This window comes from Eucyclogobius newberryi, unplaced genomic scaffold (assembly GCF_026437365.1).
Source record: "Eucyclogobius newberryi isolate DKJ021-1_F unplaced genomic scaffold, fEucNew1.0.hap1 SCAF_2, whole genome shotgun sequence".
NCBI lineage: Eukaryota > Metazoa > Chordata > Actinopteri > Gobiiformes > Gobiidae > Eucyclogobius > Eucyclogobius newberryi.
This window is the reverse complement of record NW_027315834.1, coordinates 52,487,732-52,511,443: the sequence shown is the minus strand read 5'-3', so window position 1 is coordinate 52,511,443 and position 23,712 is coordinate 52,487,732. Positions and strand designations below refer to the sequence as shown.

The following is a 23,712-nucleotide window of genomic DNA, read 5'->3' as shown; positions in this document are numbered from 1 at the left end:
GTCCCCTGTCCTTAGACAAATGTCCGTGTCCCCTGTCCTTAGACACATGTCCCAGTGTCCCCTGTCCTTAGACAAATGTCTTTGTCCCCTGTCTTTAGACAAATGTCCCAGTGTTCCCTGTCCTTAGACACATGTCCCAGTGTCCTCTGTTCTTAGACACATGTCCCAGTGTCCCCTGTCCTAACACACATGTCCCAGTGTCCTCTCTCATTAGACACATGTCCCAGTGTCCTCTGTCCTTAGACAAATGTCCCAGTGTCCCCTGTCCTTAGACACATGTCCCAGTGTCCCCTGTCTTTAGACACATATCCCAGTGTCCCCTGTCCTTAGACACATGTCCCAATGTCCCCTGTCCTTAAACACATGTCCCAGTGTCCCCTGTCCTTAGACACGTGTCCCCTGTCCTTAGACACATGTCCCAGTGTCCCCTGTCCTTAGACACATGTCCCAATGTCCCCTGTCCTTAAACACATGTCCCAGTGTCCCCTGTCCTTAGACACATGTCCCAGTGTCCTGTCCTTAGACACATGTCCCAATGTCCTCTGTCCTTAGACACATGTCCCAGTGTCATCTGTCCTTAGACACGTGTCCCCTGTCCTTAGACACATGTCCCAATGTCCCCTGTCCTTAGACACATGTCCCAGTGTCCTTTGTCCTTCGACAAATGTTCCAGTGTCCCCTGTCTTTAGATAAATGTCCCCTGTCCTTAGACAAATGTCCCAGTGTCCCCTGTCCTTAGACAAATGTCCATGTCCCCTGTCCTTAGACAAATGTCCCAGTGTTCCCTGTCCTTAGACAAATGTCCCAATGTTCCCTGTCCTTAGACACATGTCCCAGTGTTCCCTGTCCTTGGACAAATTTCCCAGTGTCCCCTGTCCTTAGACACATGTCCCAGTGTTCCCTGTCCTTAGACAAATGTCCCAGTGTCCCCTGTCCTTAGATAAATGTCCCCTGTCCTTTGACAAATTTCCCAATGTCCCCTGTCCTTAGACACATGTCCCAGTGTCCCCTGTCCTCAGACACATGTCCCAGTGTCCCCTGTCCTTAGACAAATATCCCAGTGTCCCCTCTCCTTAGACACATGTCCCAGTGTCCCCTGTCCTTAGACACATGTCCCAGTGTCCTGTGTCCCCTGTCCTTAGACAAATGTCCGTGTCCCCTGTCCTTAGACAAATGTCCCAGTGTCCTCTGTCCTTAGACAAATGTCCCCTGTCCTTTAGACAAGTGTCCCAGTTTCCCCTGTCCTTAGACACATGTCCCAGTGTCCCCTGTCCTTAGACACATGTCCCAATGTCCCCTGTCCTTAAACACATGTCCCAGTGTCCCCTGTCCTTAGACACATGTCCCAGTGTCCTGTCCTTAGACACATGTCCCAGTGTCCTCTGTCCTTAGACACATGTCCCAGTGTCCTCTGTCCTTAGACACGTGTCCCCTGTCCTTAGACACATGTCCCAATGTCCCCTGTCCTTAGACACATGTCCCAGTGTCCCTTGTCCTTCGACAAATGTTCCAGTGTCCCCTGTCTTTAGATAAATGTCCCCTGTCCTTAGACAAATGTCCCAGTGTCCCCTGTCCTTAGACAAATGTCCCAGTGTTCCCTGTCTTTAGACAAATGTCCCAGTGTTCCCTGTCCTTAGACACATGTCCCAGTGTTCCCTGTCCTTGGACAAATTTCCCAGTGTCCCCTGTCCTTAGACACATGTCCCAGTGTTCCCTGTCCTTAGACAAATGTCCCAGTGTCCCCTGTCCTTAGATAAATGTCCCCTGTCCTTTGACAAATTTCCCAATGTCCCCTGTCCTTAGACACATGTCCCAGTGTCCCCTGTCCTCAGACACATGTCCCAGTGTCCCCTGTCCTTAGACAAATATCCCAGTGTCCCCTCTCCTTAGACACATGTCCCAGTGTCCCCTGTCCTTAGACACATGTCCCAGTGTCCCCTGTCCTTAGACAAATGTCCCAGTGTCCTCTGTCCTTAGACAAATGTCCCCTGTCCTTTAGACAAGTGTCCCAGTTTCCCCTGTCCTTAGACACATGTCCCAGTGTCCCCTGTCCTTAGACACATGTCCCAGTGTCCTTAAACACATGTCCTCTGTCCTTAGACAAATGTCCCAGTGTCCCCTGTCCTTAGACAAATGTCCCAGTGTTCCCTGTCCTTAGACACATGTCCCAGTGTCCTCTGTCCTTAGACACATGTCCCAGTGTCCCCTGTCCTTAGACAAATGTCCCAGTGTCCCCTGTCCTTAGACAAATGTCCCAGTGTCCTGTGTCCCCTGTCCTTAGACAAATGTCCGTGTCCCCTGTCCTTAGACACATGTCCCAGTGTCCCCTGTCCTTAGACAAATGTCTTTGTCCCCTGTCTTTAGACAAATGTCCCAGTGTTCCCTGTCCTTAGACACATGTCCCAGTGTCCTCTGTTCTTAGACACATGTCCCAATGTCCCCTGTCCTTAAACACATGTCCCAGTGTCCCCTGTCCTTAGACACATGTCCCAGTGTCCTCTCTCATTAGACACATGTCCCAGTGTCCTCTGTCCTTAGACAAATGTCCCAGTGTCCCCTGTCCTTAGACACATGTCCCAGTGTCCCCTGTCTTTAGACACATATCCCAGTGTCCCCTGTCCTTAGACACATGTCCCAATGTCCCCTGTCCTTAAACACATGTCCCAGTGTCCCCTGTCCTTAGACACGTGTCCTCTGTCCTTAGACACATGTCCCAGTGTCCTGTCCTTCGACAAATGTCCCAGTCTCCCCTGTCCATATACAAATGTCACAGTGTCCCCTGTCCTTAGACAAATGTCCCAGTGTCCCGTGTCCCCTGTCCTTGGACAAATGTCACAGTGTCCCCTGTCCCCTATCCTTGGACAAATGTCACAGTGTCCCCTGTCCTTAGACACATGTCCCAGTGTCCCCTGTCCTTAGACCCTTTTGCAAGAAAAATGATAAACCCTTTGGGAGAAAATCTAAACCTGGAGGAGAACCACATGAAGGAGATATCCTCCTCCCACAGACACGAGAGTCACAATCACCAGAGTCTGAAACAGTAGCACGTCCCAAGAGGAAGAAGGAGAAAGACATGTGACCAGCAGTGACCAGACACAGGAAAACTCACATATGAAATATTAAAGTTTGATAGAATAAGTGTTTATCAGAGGATAGAGCTCAAGCTGCCATACTTCCCCCAGAGTTGCTCCTAGGGCAGCGGAGCTGAAGCTGTAGCTTTGTATTTCTGTTCCTAACTGGCCTGACCATAAGTAATTTAAAGAGGAACGTTTTAAGCCTGGACTTAAATCAAGAGACTGTCAGCCTCTTTAACATGAACATGACTCTACCTCCTACTGTGCTTTTAAAGACTCTTGGCACCACCAGAAGGCTCTAACTCCTACTGTGCTTTTAGAGACTCTTGGCACCACCAGGAGGCTCTAGCTCCTACTGTGCTTTTAGAGACTCTTGGCACCACCAGAAGGCTCTAGCTCCTACTGTGCTTTTAGAGACTCTTGGGACCACCAGAAGGCTCTAGCTCCTACTGTGCTTTTAGATATTCTTGGGACCACCAGAAGGCTCTACCTCCTACTGTGCTTTTAGAGACTATTGGGACCACCAGAAGGCTCTACCTCCTACTGTGCTTTTAGAGACTATTGGGACCACCAGAAGGCTCTACCTCCTACTGTGCTTTTAGAGACTATTGGGACCACCAGAAGGCTCTACCTCCTACTGTGCTTTTAGAGACTCTTGGCACCACCAGGAGGCTCTAGCTCCTACTGTGCTTTTAGAGACTCTTGGCACCACCAGGAGGCTCTAGCTCCTACTGTGCTTTTAGAGACTCTTGGGACCACCAGGAGGCTCTAGCTCCTACTGTGCTTTTAGAGACTCTTGGGACCACCAGAAGGCTCTAGCTCCTACTGTGCTTTTAGAGACTCTTGGGACCACCAGAAGGCTCTACCTCCTACTGTGCTTTTAGAGACTCTTGGGACCACCAGAAGGCTCTACCTCCTACTGTGCTTTTAGAGACTCTTGGCACCACCAGAAGGCCAGCATTTAGAGAGTGAAGAGCTCTGTTTGGATGAGATGGTTCTATAGCATATTTGAGGTGGGAGGGGCCATGTCATTTATGGCTTTGTAAATCAGGAGGAGGAGTTTAAATGTGATTCTAAACTGGACAGGAGCCAGTGAAGAGACTCCAGCACCGGCGTAATGTGCTCTCTTCACAAGTTAAAGCTTTTTATGGATCTTTTAGGACCTGCCGTGAGCAGGAGTTACAGTCTAATCTAGACGTTACAAATGCAGGAGACGTTTTTCAGCTTCGCTTTTAGGCCGGATTCTTCTGATTTGATCTTTATTACACAGATGAAAGAGTCTGTTTTACAGACTTGATTTATATGAGCTTTAAATGAGAGCTCCTGGTCCAATCAGACTCTGAGGTTTCTTACAGTAGAACTGGAGGCTTCAGTGTGACTATCTGCTCAGATAGAGCGTCTCGTACATGTTTAGGACCAGCACAATGACCTCCAGCACAATGACCTCCAGCACAATGACCTCCAGCACAATGACCTCCAAGACAATGACCTCCAGCACAATGACCTCCAGCACAATGACCTCCAGCACAATGACCTCGGTTTGTTCAGGATTAAGAAGCAGATCATTAAGTGTCCTCCAGGTTTTTATCTCCTTCACACAAGCTCTAAGTCTGTCTGATCATGTGACCTGGTCATGTGACCTGGTCATGTGACCTAACGGCAGCATATAAAGAGGAAATAAAACTGGACCCAGTACTGACCCCTGAGGCACACCGTAAGTTACTTTAGAACAAGGGGGCGGGGCCTCTGAGGGCGGGGCCTCTGACACCTACATCACACTCTAACCTCTGCAGTAGAATGTTGTGGTCGATGGTGTCAAACGCTGAGGTCCAACAGATGTGATAACCCTTTCTCTGTTATTGGGCCCCTGCAGGTTGAGTTAACCCTTTCTCTGTTATTGGGCCCCTGCAGGTTGAGTTAACCCTTTCTCTGTTATTGGGCCCCTGCAGGTTGAGTTAACCCTTTCTGTTATTGGGCCCCTGCAGGTTGAGTTAACCCTTTCTCTGTTATTGGGCCCCTGCAGGTTGAGTTAACCCTTTCTCTGTTATTGGGCCCCTGCAGGCTGAGTTAACCCTTTCTCTGTTATTGGGCCCCTGCAGGTTGAGTTAACCCTTTCTCTGTTATTGGGCCCCTGCAGATTGAGTTAACCCTTTCTCTGTTATTGGGCCCCTGCAGGCTGAGTTAACCCTTTCTCTGTTATTGGGCCCCTGCAGGCTGAGTTAACCCTTTCTCTGTTATTGGGCCCCTGCAGGTTGAGTTAACCCTTTCTCTGTTATTGGGCCCCTGCAGGCTGAGCTAACCCTTTCTCTGTTATTGGGCCCCTGCAGGTTGAGTTAACCCTTTCTCTGTTATTGGGCCCCTGCAGATTGAGTTAACCCCTTCTCTGTTATTGGGCCCCTGCAGGCTGAGTTAACCCTTTCTCTGTTATTGGGCCCCTGCAGGCTGAGTTAACCCTTTCTCTGTTATTGGGCCCCTGCAGGCCGAGTTAACCCTCTCTCTGTTATTGGGCCCCTGCAGATTGAGTTAACCCTTTCTCTGTTATTGGGCCCCTGCAGGCCGAGTTAACCCTTTCTCTGTTATTGGGCCCCTGCAGGTTGAGTTAACCCTTTCTCTGTTATTGGGCCCCTGCAGGCTGAGTTAACCCTTTCTCTGCTATTGGGCCCCTGCAGGCTGAGTTAACCCTCTCTCTGTTATTGGGCCCCTGCAGGTTGAGTTAACCTTTTCTCTGTTATTGGGCCCCTGCAGGTTGAGTTAACCCTTTCTCTGTTATTGGGCCCCTGCAGGTTGAGTTAACCCTTTCTCTGTTATTGGGCCCCTGCAGGCTGAGTTAACCCTCTCTCTGTTATTGGGCCCCTGCAGGTTGAGTTAACCTTTTCTCTGTTATTGGGCCCCTGCAGGCTGAGTTAACCCTTTCTCTGTTATTGGGCCCCTGCAGGGCCCCTGCAGGCTGAGTTAACCCTTTCTCTGTTATTGGGCCCCTGCAGGCTGAGTTAACCCTTTCTCTGTTATTGGGCCCCTGCAGGTTGAGTTAACCCTTTCTCTGTTATTGGGCCCCTGCAGGCTGAGTGAACCCTTTCTCTGTTATTGGGCCCCTGCAGGTTGAGTTAACCCTTTCTCTGTTATTGGGCCCCTGCAGGTTGAGTTAACCCTTTCTCTGTTATTGGGCCCCTGCAGGTTGAGTTAACCCTTTCTCTGTTATTGGGCCCCTGCAGGTTGAGTTAACCCTTTCTCTGTTATTGGGCCCCTGCAGGCTGAGCTAACCCTTTCTCTGTTATTGGGCCCCTGCAGGCTGAGTTAACCTTTTCTCTGTTATTGGGCCCCTGCAGGCTGAGTGAACCCTTTCTCTGTTATTGGGCCCCTGCAGGCTGAGTTAACCCTTTCTCTGTTATTGGGCCCCTGCAGGCTGAGTTAACCCTTTCTCTGTTATTGGGCCCCTGCAGGTTGAGTTAACCCTTTCTCTGTTATTGGGCCCCTGCAGGCTGAGTTAACCCTTTCTCTGTTATTGGGCCCCTGCAGGTTGAGTTAACCCTTTCTCTGTTATTGGGCCCCTGCAGGCTGAGTTAACCCTTTCTCTGTTATTGGGCCCCTGCAGGCTGAGTTAACCCTTTCTCTGTTATCGGGCCCCTGCAGGCTGAGTTAACCCTTTCTCTGTTATTGGGCCCCTGCAGGCTGAGTTAACCCTTTCTCTGTTATTGGGCCCCTGCAGGCTGAGTTAACCCTTTCTCTGTTATTGGGCCCCTGCAGGCTGGCATCTACGCTGGAGGAGCTGACTGTGACGCAGCAGAACATTCGGACCAAAGAGTCTCTGGTTCAAGACCTGGACTCAAAGATCCAGACGAGTGAACAGAGCGCGGTCAGAAAGAGCGAGTGAGTGTCACACAGAACAATGACACATGTCACATGACACATGTCACATGACACATGACACATGACACATGACACATGTCACATGTCACATGTCACCGCCCCGAGTCCGCCCCGAGCCCATGTATGGCTATGTAAACAGCCTAATTGACATATTTAGCATATTCATAAGGGCGAGACGCGGCGCTGCAGACGGACGAGAAAAGCAGGAAAGAGATGAAAGTCTCTGAGACCATCACAAGGCACGGCTCATCTGAGGGCGTGGCCTGGTGCGGCGTGTAGGCTACACTGCCCCGCGTGATCAGACTGTAGCCTACACTGCCCCGTGTGATCAGACTGTAGCCTACACTGCCCCGCGTGATCAGACTGTAGCCTACACTGCCCCGTGTGATCAGACTGTAGCCTACACTGCCCCGCGTGATCAGACTGTAGCCTACACTGCCCCGCGTGATCAGACTGTAGCCTACACTGCCCCGCGTGATCAGACTGTAGCCTACACTGCCCCGCGTGATCAGACTGTAGCCTACACTGCCCCGCGTGATCAGACTGTAGCCTACACTGCCCCGCGTGATCAGACTGTAGCCTACACTGCCCCGTGTGATCAGACTGTAGCCTACACTGCCCCGTGTGATCAGACTGTAGCCTACACTGCCCCGTGTGATCAGACTGTAGCCTACACTGCCCCGTGTGATCAGACTGTAGCCTACACTGCCCCGTGTGATCAGACTGTAGCCTACACTGCCCCGTGTGATCAGACTGTAGCCTACACTGCCCCGTGTGATCAGACTGTGACCAGACTGTAGCCTACCTAAACCTACCCACAGACTCCAGGTGGTTAACTGTGTGTCGACAGCTGCAATGAAAATGATTTAAAAACCTTTTTACAGGAGCTGGTTCTGAAATGTTCTAGATAAAAAGTGACCCAGTGTGTGTTGTGTGTTTAGTTGTGTGCTCTGGATAAACGTGTGTGTTGTGTGTTTAGTTGTGTGCTCTGGATAAAGGTGTGTGTGTTGTGTGTTTAGTTGTGTGCTCTGGATAAACGTGTGTGTTGTGTGTTTAGTTGTGTGCTCTGGATAAACGTGTGTGTTGTGTGTTTAGTTGTGTGCTCTGGATAAAGGTGTGTGTGTTGTGTGTTTAGTTGTGTGCTCTGGATAAACGTGTGTGTTGTGTGTTTAGTTGTGTGCTCTGGATAAAGGTGTGTGTTGTGTGTTTAGTTGTGTGCTCTGGATAAACGTGTGTGTTGTGTGTTTAGTTGTGTGCTCTGGATGAACGTGTGTGTTGTGTGTTTAGTTGTGTGCTCTGGATAAACGTGTGTGTTGTGTGTTTAGTTGTGTGCTCTGGATAAAGGTGTGTGTTGTGTGTTTAGTTGTGTGCTCTGGATAAAGGTGTGTGTGTTGTGTGTTTAGTTGTGTGCTCTGGATAAACGTGTGTGTTGTGTGTTTAGTTGTGTGCTCTGGATAAAGGTGTGTGTTGTGTGTTTAGTTGTGTGCTCTGGATAAAGGTGTGTGTGTGTTGTGTGTTTAGTTGTGTGCTCTGGATAAACATGTGTGTTGTGTGTTTAGTTGTGTGCTCTGGATAAAGGTGTGTGTTGTGTGTTTAGTTGTGTGCTCTGGATAAAGGTGTGTGTTGTGTGTTTAGTTGTGTGCTCTGGATAAACGTGTGTGTTGTGTGTTTAGTTGTGTGCTCTGGATAAAGGTGTGTGTTGTGTGTTTAGTTGTGTGCTCTGGATAAAGGTGTGTGTGTTGTGTGTTTAGTTGTGTGCTCTGGATAAACGTGTGTGTTGTGTGTTTAGTTGTGTGCTCAAGATAAAGGTGTGTGTGTGTTGTGTGTTTAGTTGTGTGCTCTGGATAAAGGTGTGTGTTGTGTGTTTAGTTGTGTGCTCTGGATAAACGTGTGTGTTGTGTGTTTAGTTGTGTGCTCTGGATAAACGTGTGTGTTGTGTGTTTAGTTGTGTGCTCTGGATAAACGTGTGTGTTGTGTGTTTAGTTGTGTGCTCTGGATAAACGTGTGTGTTGTGTGTTTAGTTGTGTGCTCTGGATAAACGTGTGTGGTGTGTGTTTAGTTGTGTGCTCTGGATAAACGTGTGTGTTTAGTTGTGTGCTCTGGATAAACGTGTGTGTTTAGTTGTGTGCTCTGGATAAATGTGTGTGTTGTGTGTTTAGTTGTGTGCTCTGAATAAACGTGTGTGTTGTGTGTTTAGTTGTGTGCTCTGGATAAAGGTGTGTGTGTTGTGTGTTTAGTTGTGTGCTCTGGATAAACGTGTGTGTTGTGTGTTTAGTTGTGTGCTCTGGATAAAGGTGTGTGTGTTATGTGTTTAGTTGTGTGCACTGGATAAACGTGTGTGTTGTGTGTTTAGTTGTGTGCTCTGGATAAACGTGTGTGTTGTGTGTTTAGTTGTGTGCTCTGGATAAAGGTGTGTGTTGTGTGTTTAGTTGTGTGCTCTGGATAAACGTGTGTGTGTTGTGTGTTTAGTTGTGTGCTCTGGATAAACGTGTGTGTTGTGTGTTTAGTTGTGTGCTCTGGATAAAGGTGTGTGTTGTGTGTTTAGTTGTGTGCTCTGGATAAACGTGTGTGTTGTGTGTTTAGTTGTGTGCTCTGGATGAACGTGTGTGTTGTGTGTTTAGTTGTGTGCTCTGGATAAACGTGTGTGTTGTGTGTTTAGTTCTGTGCTCTGGATAAAGGTGTGTGTTGTGTGTTTAGTTGTGTGCTCTGGATAAAGGTGTGTGTGTTGTGTGTTTAGTTGTGTGCTCTGGATAAACGTGTGTGTTGTGTGTTTAGTTGTGTGCTCTGGATAAAGGTGTGTGTTGTGTGTTTAGTTGTGTGCTCTGGATAAAGGTGTGTGTGTTGTGTGTTTAGTTGTGTGCTCTGGATAAACGTGTGTGTTGTGTGTTTAGTTGTGTGCTCTGGATAAAGGTGTGTGTTGTGTGTTTAGTTGTGTGCTCTGGATAAAGGTGTGTGTTGTGTGTTTAGTTGTGTGCTCTGGATAAAGGTGTGTGTTGTGTGTTTAGTTGTGTGCTCTGGATAAAGGTGTGTGTGTTGTGTGTTTAGTTGTGTGCTCTGGATAAACGTGTGTGTTGTGTGTTTAGTTGTGTGCTCTGGATAAAGGTGTGTGTTGTGTGTTTAGTTGTGTGCTCTGGATAAAGGTGTGTGTGTTGTGTGTTTAGTTGTGTGCTCTGGATAAACGTGTGTGTTGTGTGTTTAGTTGTGTGCTCTGGATAAAGGTGTGTGTTGTGTGTTTAGTTGTGTGCTCTGGATAAAGGTGTGTGTTGTGTGTTTAGTTGTGTGCTCTGGATAAACGTGTGTGTTGTGTGTTTAGTTGTGTGCTCTGGATAAAGGTGTGTGTGTTGTGTGTTTAGTTGTGTGCTCTGGATAAACGTGTGTGTTGTGTGTTTAGTTGTGTGCTCTGGATAAAGGTGTGTGTGTGTTGTGTGTTTAGTTGTGTGCTCTGGATAAACGTGTGTGTTGTGTGTTTAGTTGTGTGCTCTGGATAAACGTGTGTGTTGTGTGTTTAGTTGTGTGCTCTGGATAAACGTGTGTGGTGTGTGTTTAGTTGTGTGCTCTGGATAAACGTGTGTGTTTAGTTGTGTGCTCTGGATAAACGTGTGTGTTTAGTTGTGTGCTCTGGATAAATGTGTGTGTTGTGTGTTTAGTTGTGTGCTCTGAATAAACGTGTGTGTTGTGTGTTTAGTTGTGTGCTCTGGATAAACGTGTGTGTTTAGTTGTGTGCTCTGGATAAACGTGTGTGTTTAGTTGTGTGCGCTGGATAAACGTTTGTGTGTGTTTAGTTGTGTGCTCTGGATAAACGTGTGTGTTGTGTGTTTAGTTGTGTGCTCTGGATAAACGTGTGTGTTATGTGTTTAGTTGTGTGCTCTGGATAAACGTGTGTGTTGTGTGTTTAGTTGTGTGCTCTGGATAAACGTGTGTGTTGTGTGTTTAGTTGTGTGCTCTGGATAAACGTGTGTGTTTAGTTGTGTGCTCTGGATAAACGTGTGTGTTGTGTGTTTAGTTGTGTGCTCTGGATAAACGTGTGTGTTGTGTGTTTAGTTGTGTGCTCTGGATAAACGTGTGTGTTGTGTGTTTAGTTGTGTGCTCTGGATAAACGTGTGTGTTGTGTGTTTAGTTGTGTGCTCTGGATAAACGTGTGTGTTGTGTGTTTAGTTGTGTGCTCTGGATAAACGTGTGTGTTGTGTGTTTAGTTGTGTGCTCTGGATAAACGTGTGTGTTGTGTGTTTAGTTGTGTGCTCTGGATAAACGTGTGTGTTGTGTGTTTAGTTGTGTGCTCTGGATAAACGTGTGTGTTGTGTGTTTAGTTGCGTGCTCTGGATAAACGTGTGTGTTATGTGTTTAGTTGCGTGCTCTGGATAAACGTGTGTGTTGTGTGTTTAGTTGTGTGCTCTGGATAAACGTGTGTGTTGTGTGTTTAGTTGTGTGCTCTGGATAAAGGTGTGTGTTGTGTGTTTATTTGTGTGCTCTGGATAAAGGTGTGTGTTGTGTGTTTAGTTGTGTGCTCTGGATAAACGTGTGTGTTGTGTGTTTAGTTGTGTGCTCTGGATAAACGTGTGTTGTGTGTTTAGTTGTGTGCTCTGGATAAACGTGTGTGTTGTGTGTTTAGTTGTGTGCTCTGGATAAACGTGTGTGTTGTGTGTTTAGTTGTGTGCTCTGGATAAACGTGTGTGTTGTGTGTTTAGTTGCGTGCTCTGGATAAACGTGTGTGTTGTGTGTTTAGTTGCGTGCTCTGGATAAACGTGTGTGTTGTGTGTTTAGTTGTGTGCTCTGGATAAAGGTGTGTGTTGTGTGTTTAGTTGTGTGCTCTGGATAAAGGTGTGTGTTGTGTGTTTAGTTGTGTGCTCTGGATAAACGTGTGTGTTTAGTTGTGTGCTCTGGATAAACGTGTGTGTTGTGTGTTTAGTTGTGTGCTCTGGATAAAGGTGTGTGTTGTGTGTTTAGTTGTGTGCTCTGGATAAACGTGTGTTGTGTGTTTAGTTGTGTGCTCTGGATAAACGTGTGTGTTGTGTGTTTAGTTGTGTGCTCTGGATAAACGTGTGTGTTGTGTGTTTAGTTGTGTGCTCTGGATAAACGTGTGTGTTGTGTGTTTAGTTGTGTGCTCTGGATAAACGTGTGTGTTGTGTGTTTAGTTGTGTGCTCTGGATAAAGGTGTGTGTTGTGTGTTTAGTTGCGTGCTCTGGATAAACGTGTGTGTTGTGTGTTTAGTTGCGTGCTCTGGATAAACGTGTGTGTTGTGTGTTTAGTTGTGTGCTCTGGATAAACGTGTGTGTTGTGTGTTTAGTTGTGTGCTCTGGATAAAGGTGTGTGTTGTGTGTTTAGTTGTGTGCTCTGGATAAAGGTGTGTGTTGTGTGTTTAGTTGTGTGCTCTGGATAAAGGTGTGTGTTGTGTGTTTAGTTGTGTGCTCTGGATAAACGTGTGTGTTATGTGTTTAGTTGTGTGCTCTGGATAAACGTGTGTGTTGTGTGTTTAGTTGCGTGCTCTGGATAAACGTGTGTGTTGTGTTTAGTTGTGTGCTCTGGATAAAGGTGTGTGTTGTGTGTTTAGTTGTGTGCTCTGGATAAACGTGTGTGTTGTGTGTTTAGTTGCGTGCTCTGGATAAACGTGTGTGTTATGTGTTTAGTTGTGTGCTCTGGATAAAGGTGTGTGTTGTGTGTTTAGTTGTGTGCTCTGGATAAAGGTGTGTGTTGTGTGTTTAGTTGTGTGCTCTGGATAAACGTGTGTGTTGTGTGTTTAGTTGTGTGCTCTGGATAAAGGTGTGTGTTGTGTGTTTAGTTGTGTGCAGCTGCTGAACCAGAAACTCTCTCTCCTGGAGCTCAGACAAACCGTCCAATCACTGCGCAGCTCCGAGGCCCGCCTCATTTCCCAAAAGGCTTTGCTGGACGCCAAGATGGCTGCCGGTGGAGCAGCTCAGGCCCCGCCCCCTCCTCCCCTGGCTCCACCCTATGAAGACGACACACGCTCAGTGAGCTCGGCTGTGAGTCTGCAGGGCATCTGGGACATCTCTGTTTCTTGTTTTAGATCATTTTTAATAGTTTTAATTAAAGACGACACACCCCAGAACGTAAGAACATAAGAACGTAAGAGCGTAAGAGCGTAAGCGTAAGAGCGCAAGAGCGCAAGAGCGCAAGAACGCAAGAACGCAAGAGCGCAAGAGGGCGTACGTTAGAGAGCGTTAGAGAGCGTTAGAGAGCGTACGTTAGAGAGCGTTAGAGAGCGTTAGAGAGCGTTAGAGAGCGTTAGAGAGCGTTAGAGAGCGTCAGAGAGCGTCAGAGAGCGTTAGAGAGCGTTAGAGAGCGTTAGAGCGTAAGAACATAATCTAACCCTGAAGAGGAAATCAATCCAGGAAAAGGCACAAGTCAAAAAGAGATTTAAAGAGAAAATGTACAACCTCATTTTATGTAGAACTCTCTGTGACCTCTCTGTGACCTCTCTGTGACCTCTCTGTCACCTCTCTGTGACCTCTCTGTGACCTCTCTGGGACCTCTCTGTGACCTCTCTGTGACCTCTCTGTCACCTCTCTGTCACCTCTCTGTGACCTCTCTGTCACCTCTCTGGGACCTCTCTGTGACCTCTCTGTCACCTCTCTGTCACCTCTGTGACCTCTCTGTGACCTCTCTGTCACCTCTCTGTCACCTCTCTGTGACCTCTCTGTGACCTCTCTGTCACCTCTCTGTCACCTCTCTGGGACCTCTCTGGGACCTCTCTGTCACCTCTGTGACCTCTCTTTCACCTCTCTGTGACCTCTCTGTCACCTCTCTGTGACCTCTCTGTCACCTCTCTGTCACCTCTCTGTCACCTCTCTGTGACCTCTCTGTGACCTCTCTGTCACCTCTCTGTCACCTCTCTGTCACCTCTCTGGGACCTCTGTGACCTCTCTGTCACCTCTCTGTCACCTCTCTGTGACCTCTCTGTCACCTCTCTGTCACCTCTCTGTCACCTCTCTGTGACCTCTCTGTGACCTCTCTGTGACCTACGTGAGGCTATATAGTCACGTGACACCGAGAACTCAGCCCCTTTTCAACGTGGATTCTGATGGACTGAACGCTCTGGCGGTCATCCGGGATTCATAGAACCGTAGTTACAGCCGTAACGTTTGTCCTAAAGAAAAGCAGGGGTCAGGGGTCATGAAGCCTCTCTCGTGTTTAGCTCTCGTGTTTAGCTCTTGTTTTAGCTCTCGTGTGTAGCTCTCGTGTTTAGCTCTCGTGTTTAGCTCTCGTGTTTAGCTCTCGTGTGTAGCTCTCGTGTTTAGCTCTCGTGTTTAGCTCTCGTGTTTAGCTCTCGTGTGTAGCTCTCGTGTTTAGCTCTCGTGTTTAGCTCTCGTGTTTAGCTCTCGTGTTTAGCTCTTGTTTTAGCTCTTGTTTTAGCTGAACTCTTCTGAATATGTTTCAGGACAAAAAGGAGAGAAGTTCACGCTTTGACACACTCAGACACTCTCTCGCTGGAATCATCATTCGCTCGCCCAAATTGCACAGCTCCTCCTCCTCAGTAAGTCACTAAATACTACGTCATAAATCGTCTGACATGATCCAAAGCCAAAGCATGAGACACGCCCCTCACACACACTATCTTTAGCCACGCCCCTCACACACACTAGCTTTAGCCACGCCCCTCACACACACTAGCTTTAGCCACGCCCCTCACACACACTAGCTTTAGCCACGCCCCTCACACGCACTAGCTTTAGCCACGCCCCTCACACGCACTAGCTTTAGCCACGCCCCTCACACGCACTAGCTTTAGCCACGCCCCTCACACGCACTAGCTTTAGCCACGCCCCTCACACGCACTAGTTTTAGCCACGCCCCTCACACACACACACTAGCTTTAGCCACGCCCCTCAAACACACTAGCTTTAGCCACGCCCCTCACACACACACTAGCTTTAGCCACGCCCCTCTCACACACAAACTAGCTTTAGCCACACCCCTCAAACTCACACACACACACTAGCTTTAGCCACGCCCCTCACACACAATAGCTTTAGCCACGCCCCTCACACACAATAGCTTTAGCCACGCCCCTCACACACACACTAGCTTTAGCCACGCCCCTCACACCCACGCACACACTAGCTTTAGCCACGCCCCTCACACACACACACACGCTAGCTTTAGCCACGCCCCTCACACACACACACTAGCTTTAGCCACGCCCCTCACACACACACACACTAGCTTTAGCCACGCCCCTCACACACACACACACACACACACACACACACACACACACACTAACATTGGTTATGTTTGGGACCAGAGACACAGACATGGGAGGGCTCTCTGACTCTCCTGTCCCTGTCTCTGCAGCAGTTCTTTGATGTGATCCCGACTTCAGAGCGCCCCCTGTCGGAGCAGGAGTGGTATCACGGTGCCATCCCTCGTACTGAGGCTCAGGAGCTGCTGCGAGCTCAGGGAGACTTCCTCGTCCGAGAGAGTCACGGAAAACCTGGAGAGTACGTTTTGTCTGTGTTTTCTGAGGGCCAGAGACGGCACTTCATCATCCAGTACGCCGATGTGAGTACAAGTACTATAAATACTGCAAATACAACAGTAACTGCACTACAGAGGAGGCACTTCATCATCTAGTACGCCGATGTGAGTACAAGTACTATAAATACTGCAAATACAACAGTAACTGCACTACAGAGGAGGCACTTCATCATCTAGTACGCCGATGTGAGTACAAGTACTATAAATACTGCAAATACAACAGTAACTGCACTACAGAGGAGGCACTTCATCATCTAGTACGCCGATGTGAGTACAAGTACTATAAATACTGCAAATACAACAGTAACTGCACTACAGAGGAGGCACTTCATCATCTAGTACGCCGATGTGAGTACAAGTACTATAAATACTGCAAATACAACTGTAACTGCACTACAGAGGAGGCACTTCATCATCTAGTACGCCGATGTGAGTACAAGTACTATAAATACTGCAAATACAACTGTAACTGCACTACAGAGGAGGCACTTCATCATCTAGTACGCCGATGTGAGTACAAGTACTATAAATACTGCAAATACAACTGTAACTGCACTACAGAGGAGGCACTTCATCATCTAGTACGCCGATGTGAGTACAAGTACTATAAATACTGCAAATACAACTGTAACTGCACTACAGAGGAGGCACTTCATCATCTAGTACGCCGATGTGAGTACAAGTACTATAAATACTGCAAATACAACTGTAACTGCACTACAGAGGAGGCACTTCATCATCTAGTACGCCGATGTGAGTACAAGTACTATAAATACTGCAAATACAACTGTAACTGCACTACAGAGGAGGCACTTCATCATCTAGTACGCCGATGTGAGTACAAGTACTATAAATACTGCAAATACAACTGTAACTGCACTACAGAGGAGGCACTTCATCATCTAGTACGCCGATGTGAGTACAAGTACTATAAATACTGCAAATACAACAGTAACTGCACTACAGAGGAGGCACTTCATCATCTAGTACGCCGATGTGAGTACAAGTACTATAAATACTGCAAATACAACTGTAACTGCACTACAGAGGAGGCACTTCATCATCTAGTACGCCGATGTGAGTACAAGTACTATAAATACTGCAAATACAACTGTAACTGCACTACAGAGGAGGCACTTCATCATCTAGTACGCCGATGTGAGTACAAGTACTATAAATACTGCAAATACAACTGTAACTGCACCACAGAGGAGGCACTTCATCATCTAGTACGCCGATGTGAGTACAAGTACTATAAATACTGCAAATACAACTGTAACTGCACCACAGAGGAGGCACTTCATCATCTAGTACGCCGATGTGAGTACAAGTACTATAAATACTGCAAATACAACTGTAACTGCACCACAGAGGAGGCACTTCATCATCTAGTACGCCGATGTGAGTACAAGTACTATAAATACTGCAAATACAACTGTAACTGCACCACAGAGGAGGCACTTCATCATCCAGTTCACAGACTTCCTTCAAACCTGAATGTGAGTGGCCTAGATTTTGGTCCTGGTTCTGTTCCTGGTCCTGGCCTTGCCTGAGCAGCCAGTCCTTTGTGTCTCGTGTCTCTCACATGAAGAAGACTTTGTGTCACGTGTCTCAAATGCAGAAGACTTTGTGTCTCGTGTCTCTCACATGCAGAAGACTTTGTGTCGCGTGTCTCCCACATGAAGAAGACTTTGTGTCTCTTGTCTCTCAAACATTTTCGGAACATTCAGAACAAAACATAAGTTAATTTACCTCAGAGTTACAGTTTTTAGTGCGTCGCTTGTTGAGTCTGTGTTATTAGGCCCGAGCGTCACAAGCTGGCGAGAGGCCTATTAATCTCGTAAGGCCGTGCGAAGCTAACGCACTCCTTCACTCACGCACGCCCCGTGCAGACTAATTAGTAGTAGGAAAATGGAACATTACCGTTGTAAACGGGCGAAGCCCGTGCAAAAGTGCGCACTAAACGAGCACTTTATATTGGGATCATCCCCATATAAAGCACTCATTTGCGCTAAGTAGCTCACGAATACGTTCCTCATCTCTTGCATGTTCCGTGCATATAAGCATGTAATGCAAAAATTGAACATTATTACTGTTTAGAGGGCCAAAAACACAAAGTGGGCGGAGCCCACTCAAAATGATCGAAAGTACCCGTCAGTGACCAGGGACCCACACCATGAGGTAGGAAAGCGCGAGCGCTTTCCGAAAATGTATAGTTTATGATATTTGAAAAATGGGAAACATTGTTTTCGCATCGGAATATTACTCTTTCTTCTTTCTTTCTTCTCTGGACCAACCCCCCCATTTTTCACCCAGTGAACATTGACGAAAAGTCACAAAAATGTTCACACCTCTAAAAATCGTGCCTCTCTACATTCTGGCTATTTCCCTTTTCTAAAATAAAAAAAATTGGCGCGTCAGCGCCCCCAAATGTACCAAAAATGCATTAAGGGATGGGAAATGACCCAAAAAAAATCTGATCGTAGAATCATGAAATTTGGCGCTGAGGTAGATGGTGACAAGAGAAGTAAAAAATATTATTACGGCAACGCCGTCCGCCCAACCAAATGTCGGCCATATTGCTTCAAAAATGGCTAAACATGACTCCTCCCAGGGCGTTGGCCCTAAAAAGCTGAAATTTGGTGAAAATGCTACTGAGGAGTGGGACATCAAAAGTTATCCAAATTACATTGATACCTGTCACGGTCTCTGTGCGGCGAAGCCGCAAACTTTAGCTAGAATTTCAGAAATCTCCCAAATTTAACATTTCTGCCGTTTGCGCAGATAAAGTCCAAATTGCGTCAAATTAGAATCAGTTGTTAAACTCTTTGCGCTAAACGTACTTGAAGTGAAATAAATTAATTTGGCACCACAGCGCCCCCTACAGATTTTATATGGAGGTTAAATGTTTAGTTTTGCGAAATTTTATGAAATTTGACACACAACTCAATTTTGGCCCCATCAAAAAAGTCAATGAGACTCATGTCATAATTGTTATGGTTTTGCCGTAGCGATGACCAAAACCTCCCATGTTATTCCAATGGGGAAATCGCCAGAACATGTTTACACTTTAGACTTTCACAAACTCCTCCCAGGGCGTCAGCCCTATTAACCTGAAATTTGGTGAGACTCATCTTCAGGGGTGAACCGTCAAAAGTTATTCACATTTTTATTCCGCACATTTTGCCAAGAATTCAAAATAAAATAGCTTTTTGATGGTAAAACAAAGGGGAGAAGATGTGACAGCGTCACAGATTCAGCAGTAGGCGTAATAAAAGGACAATTGGGGCGCGTTAGCGAACGGTCCTGGCTCTGGCTCTGGCTCTGGCTCTGGCTCTGGCTCTGGCTCTGGCTCTGGCTCTGGCTCTGGCTCTGGCTCTGGTCTCAGACTCTTTCTGTCCTTAAACAGGCCCAGTACAGGTTCGAGGGCACTGGGTTCTCCACCATCCCTCAGCTCATCGAACATCACGTCAGCTCCAAACAAGTCATCACCAAGAAGTCTGCAGTGGTCCTGCTGCGCCCAGTGGTCAAAGTGAGTACTGCCCCTTTCAGGTGCTCTCGGGTGCTCTCGGGTGCTCTCGGGTGCTCTCGGGTGCTCTCGGGTGCTCTTGGGTGCGCTCTGATGCTCTCGGATGCTCTCGGGTGCTCTCGGGTGCTCTCGGATGCCAGTTTGTCGGGCCAGTTTGTCTTCAGACGCGTGTCTTGGATGACCTGAAGCGTCTCACTTGAAGATGTCCAACTCGAGGCGTCATCATAACTCATGCTTTTTTCTGACTTCAGGACAAAAAGTGGATCCTAAACCACGAGGACGTGACACTTGGAGATCTCCTGGGGAAGGTACTGCGTCTTTAAGATCTCTGTCCAATCACAGCACAGTACTACTCCTCCCATCATGCCTCTCTTTCTCAGGGGAACTTCGGTGAGGTTTATAAAGGAGCTCTAGTCCGAGACAAGACTCCAGTCGCTGTGAAGACGTGTAAAGAAGATCTGCCCCCAGAACTGAAGATTCGCTTCCTGTCTGAGGCCCGGTACGTCCAATCACAGAGCAGCACACTGTAACTGTCCAATCACAGAGCAGCACACTGTAACTGTCCAATCACAGAGCAGCGCACTGTAACTGTCCAATCACAGAGCAGCGCACTGTAACTGTCCAATCACAGAGCAGCGCACTGTAACTGTCCAATCACAGAGCAGCGCACTGTAACTGTCCAATCACAGAGCAGCGCACTGTAACTGTCCAATCACAGAGCAGCGCACTGTAACTGTCCAATCACAGAGCAGCGCACTGTAACTGTCCAATCAGCGCACTGTAACTGTCCAATCACAGCGCACTGTAACTGTCCAATCATAGAGCAGCGCACTGTAACTGTCCAATCACAGAGCAGAGCACTGTAACTGTCCAATCGCAGAGCACTGTAACTGTCCAATCGCAGAGCACTGTAACTGTCCAATCGCAGAGCACTGTAACTGTCCAATCGCAGAGCACTGTAACTGTCCAATCGCAGAGCACTGTAACTGTCCAATCGCAGCGCACTGTAACTGTCCAATCACAGAGCAGAGCACTGTAACTGTCCAATCACAGAGCAGCGCACTGTAACTGTCCAATCACAGAGCAGCGCACTGTAACTGTCCAATCACAGAGCAGAGCACTGTAACTGTCCAATCACAGAGCAGCGCACTGTAACTGTCCAATCACAGAGCAGCGCACTGTAACTGTCCAATCACAGAGCAGAGCAGAGCATAGTTGGTGAATGAAGCTGACTTGTGTCTTCTCTGGAACAGGATCCTGAAACAGTACGATCACCCGAACATCGTGAAACTGATCGGAGTCTGCACTCAGAGACAACCCATCTACATCGTCATGGAGCTGGTGTCAGGTCTGGACCAGGAACATACACATACATACATACACACACACATACATACATACATACACACATACATACATACATACACACATACATACATACATAGGCAAGGCAAGGCAAGGCAAGTTTATTTGTAGAGCACATTTCATACACAAGGCAATTCAAAGCTTCACAGCAGGAAAAATGCATTCAAATCACAAAGAAATTACAGAAACAGAAATACAATAAAATTAACTAAATTAATTAACAAAAGAGAAGAGTGCAAAGAAAAAATCCTTTCAGTCATATGCGCAGCTAAACAAAACTGTTTTTAGCTTAGATTTGAACATTGTCAGAGTAGAAGCCTGTCTCACATCTTCAGGAAGACTGTTCCAGATTTTAGCTGCATAAAACTGAAACGCAGATTCCCCATGTTTTGTCCTGACTCTGGGCACCAGCAGGAGGCCGGTCCCTGAGGTCCTCAGAGTCCGAGATGGTTCATATGGCACTAACATATCCAAGATGTACTTTGGTGCTAGGCCATGGAGAGACTTGTACACAAGCAGAGCTGCTTTAAAGTCTATTCTCTGAGCCACAGGGAGCCAGTGCAGAGACCTGAGAACAGGACTAATGTGATCATACTTCCTTGTTCTAGTCAGGACCCGAGCAGCAGCGTTCTGGATGTACTGCAGCTGTTTTACAGCTCGTTTGGAGAGGCCAGTGAGCAGGCCGTTACAGTAGTCTAATCTACTGGAGACAAACGCATGGATAAGTCTCTCTAAATCTGGTTTTGACACTATATTTTTGATTTTGGCAATGTTTTTTGGATGGTAAAAAGCTGCTGATGTTATTGATTTGACGTGGCTATTAAAGTTCAAGTCTGAGTCCATTATTACCCCCAGATTTCTAATTTGGTTTGTAGGTTTTAGAGCGAGACTCTGGAGGTGACCGCTAACACTTTCTCTTTGTTTCTGTGGGGCAAAAACGATTATTTCAGTCTTGTCTGAGTTCAGCTGGAGAAAGTTGTTTTGCATCCACAAACTGATCTGTTGGATGCAGTGACAGAGTGAATCTACTGGTCCATAGTCACCTGCCGATAGTGAAACATAGATCTGAGTGTCGTCTGCATAATTGTGATAGGACACATTTTCACTGCGTATCAACTGACCCAACGGCAGCATGTAGAGGTTGAACAGAAGAGGACCCAGGACTGACCCTTGGGGCACTCCACAGGTCAGGGTCATGTGGTCTGAGACACAGCTACCAATTTCAACAAAGTACTTCCTGTCGTCCAGATAGGACCTTAACCAGTTTAGGGCAGTGCCAGTGATGCCCACCCAGTCCTCTAGTCTCTGTAAGAGGATCCCATGATCGACAGTGTCAAAAGCAGCACTCAGATCTAACAGAATTAAGACTGAGGCTTTGCCCGTGTCAGTGTTCAGGCGGATGTCATTTGTCACCTTGACAAGAACAGTCTCAGTGCTGTGATGAGGTCTAAAACCTGACTGAAAAACATCAAATGAGTTGTTTATTAAGAGGAAATCTGTGAGCTGTTGGTAAACAACCTTTTCAAGGACTTTGCCCAAAAATGGCAGATTAGAGATGGGCCGGTAATGACTCAGTACTGCGGCATCAAGACTGCTCTTCTTTAGGAGAGGCTTTATGACCGCAGTTTTCAAAGACATTGGGAACGTTCCAGATTGAAGCGACATGTTAACTATGTGAGTGAATGGTGCTAACAAACTGTTCAGCACAGACTTTAGAAATCTGGTGGGTAACACATCAAGGCAGCATGTAGATGAACTCAGACTGGTGATGATCTCATGGACAGTTTTGTCAGTTACTGGTGCAAAGTGAGTTAGCTCTAAGTGTCTTGGTGGTTTTAGGGTAATTTTTTGCATTGTGGGATTTATAGCATTTTTAATGCCCTGAACTTTGTCATTAAAGAATAATGCAAACTCATTACACTTGGATGTGGAAATGAGTTCTAACGGCAGCTGAGCTGGAGGGTTTGTTAATCTGTTTACTGTGGCAAACAGGACACGCGAGTTGTTACTGCAGCTTCCAATTATTTCAGAAAAATATCTTTCCCTAGTTCTACATAAGATTAGGTTGTACATGTTCAGCTTTTCTTTGTAAATCTCTTTTTGAACCTGGAGCTTTGACTTGCGCCATTTCCGTTCGGCCCTGCGGCACTCCCTTTTCTGTGCCCTGACCCAATCATCATTTCTCCACGGCGCCTTCTGCTTATTTTTAACCATTTTAGCCTTTATAGGGGCGATGGTGTCCAGAACATTCAAAACACTAGATGTAACAGAGTTCAACAAATCATTTACATTAGAACATGAGACATTTTCAAAGTTTATCATTTCCATAAACAGTGCACCTGTGCCATCACTTATGTGTCTCCGCTGAACAACTGCAGGACCAACCGGAGGTTTGGGAGAAACAGACAGGTCAAAGAAGACACAGAAATGATCAGACAGAGCAACATCGATCACATTAACATTTGAAATATTTACCCCCTTTGTAATTATGAGATCTAGAGTGTGTCCTTTGCTGTGGGTGGGGCCTCTCACATGCTGAGTAAGACTGAAGGTTTCAAGGACAGCATCAAGCTCTTTAGCGTTTCTGTCACAAATATTATCAACATGCACATTGAAATCACCTGTAATGACCAAACCATCAAAGTCTGTGCATATGACTGAAAGCATCTCAGTAAAATCATCAATAAAACTTTGGCAGTGCTGGGGAGGCTTGTATAAAACAATGAAGAGAATGGATGGAGACCGTTTTAGCTCCATTTTAAAGGATACATACTCAAATGATGAAAACACCCCAAAAGACAACCTGCGGGTAATTATTTCATCTCTAAAGACAGCACAGACTCCACCCCCTTTTTTGTTTTCTCGTGTTTCAGATTCAAACTTAAAGTTGGGTGGAGCAGATTCTATCAGAACTACATTTCCTGTGTTTTTGTCAAGCCATGTTTCAGTTAAAAACATAAAATCAAGATTATAAGAAGAAATAAAATTATTAATTAAGAGAGATTTGTTACATAAGGATCTGACATTTAGCACAGCAAGTTTCAGACTAGTTTCAGTGGGACTGGGCTTTATCTTTTCACAGGGAATATGAATCACATTTCTCAGATTGGGCCTGACTCGCATTTTGTTTTTCCATCTGTGTGATGATGTGACTACAGAAATAGCACTAGGGGGGGCTCTTTTTACATAGGGCCCCGGGTTGGTTTGATTTTTAATGTGACAATAAGTCCCGGCAACGCTGAGACCCAGTGCATCCTAGCTATGGGAGATACCAGGTAAAAGGCGAGGTTGGATGGGTGGTGGGGCTTTTGTAGCCAAGGAGAGTTTGGGACCAGGTGAGAGGCGAGGGGGGATGGGTGGTGGGGCTTTTGTTGGTGTAGTCGG

The 23,712-nt window shown here is 46.8% G+C and overlaps 1 protein-coding gene across 3 annotated transcripts in view; it reads left to right on the top strand.

The window, feature by feature from the left end:
• The window catches only part of fer (fer (fps/fes related) tyrosine kinase), a 123,015-nt gene that overhangs the window by 51,758 nt on the left and 47,545 nt on the right, over positions 1–23,712 (top strand). For 2 of the 3 annotated variants that reach the window (XM_072453397.1, XM_072453396.1), the window contains 8 exons: positions 6,819–6,941; positions 12,718–12,919; positions 14,335–14,430; positions 15,252–15,458; positions 18,844–18,966; positions 19,215–19,271; positions 19,344–19,462; positions 20,217–20,311. In XM_072453397.1, coding sequence (XP_072309498.1) covers positions 6,819–6,941; positions 12,718–12,919; positions 14,335–14,430; positions 15,252–15,458; positions 18,844–18,966; positions 19,215–19,271; positions 19,344–19,462; positions 20,217–20,311 — 1,022 coding nt within the window. The remainder of the gene's footprint in view (positions 1–6,818; positions 6,942–12,717; positions 12,920–14,334; positions 14,431–15,251; positions 15,459–18,843; positions 18,967–19,214; positions 19,272–19,343; positions 19,463–20,216; positions 20,312–23,712) is intronic. The other variant, XM_072453398.1, reaches the window with a different exon arrangement.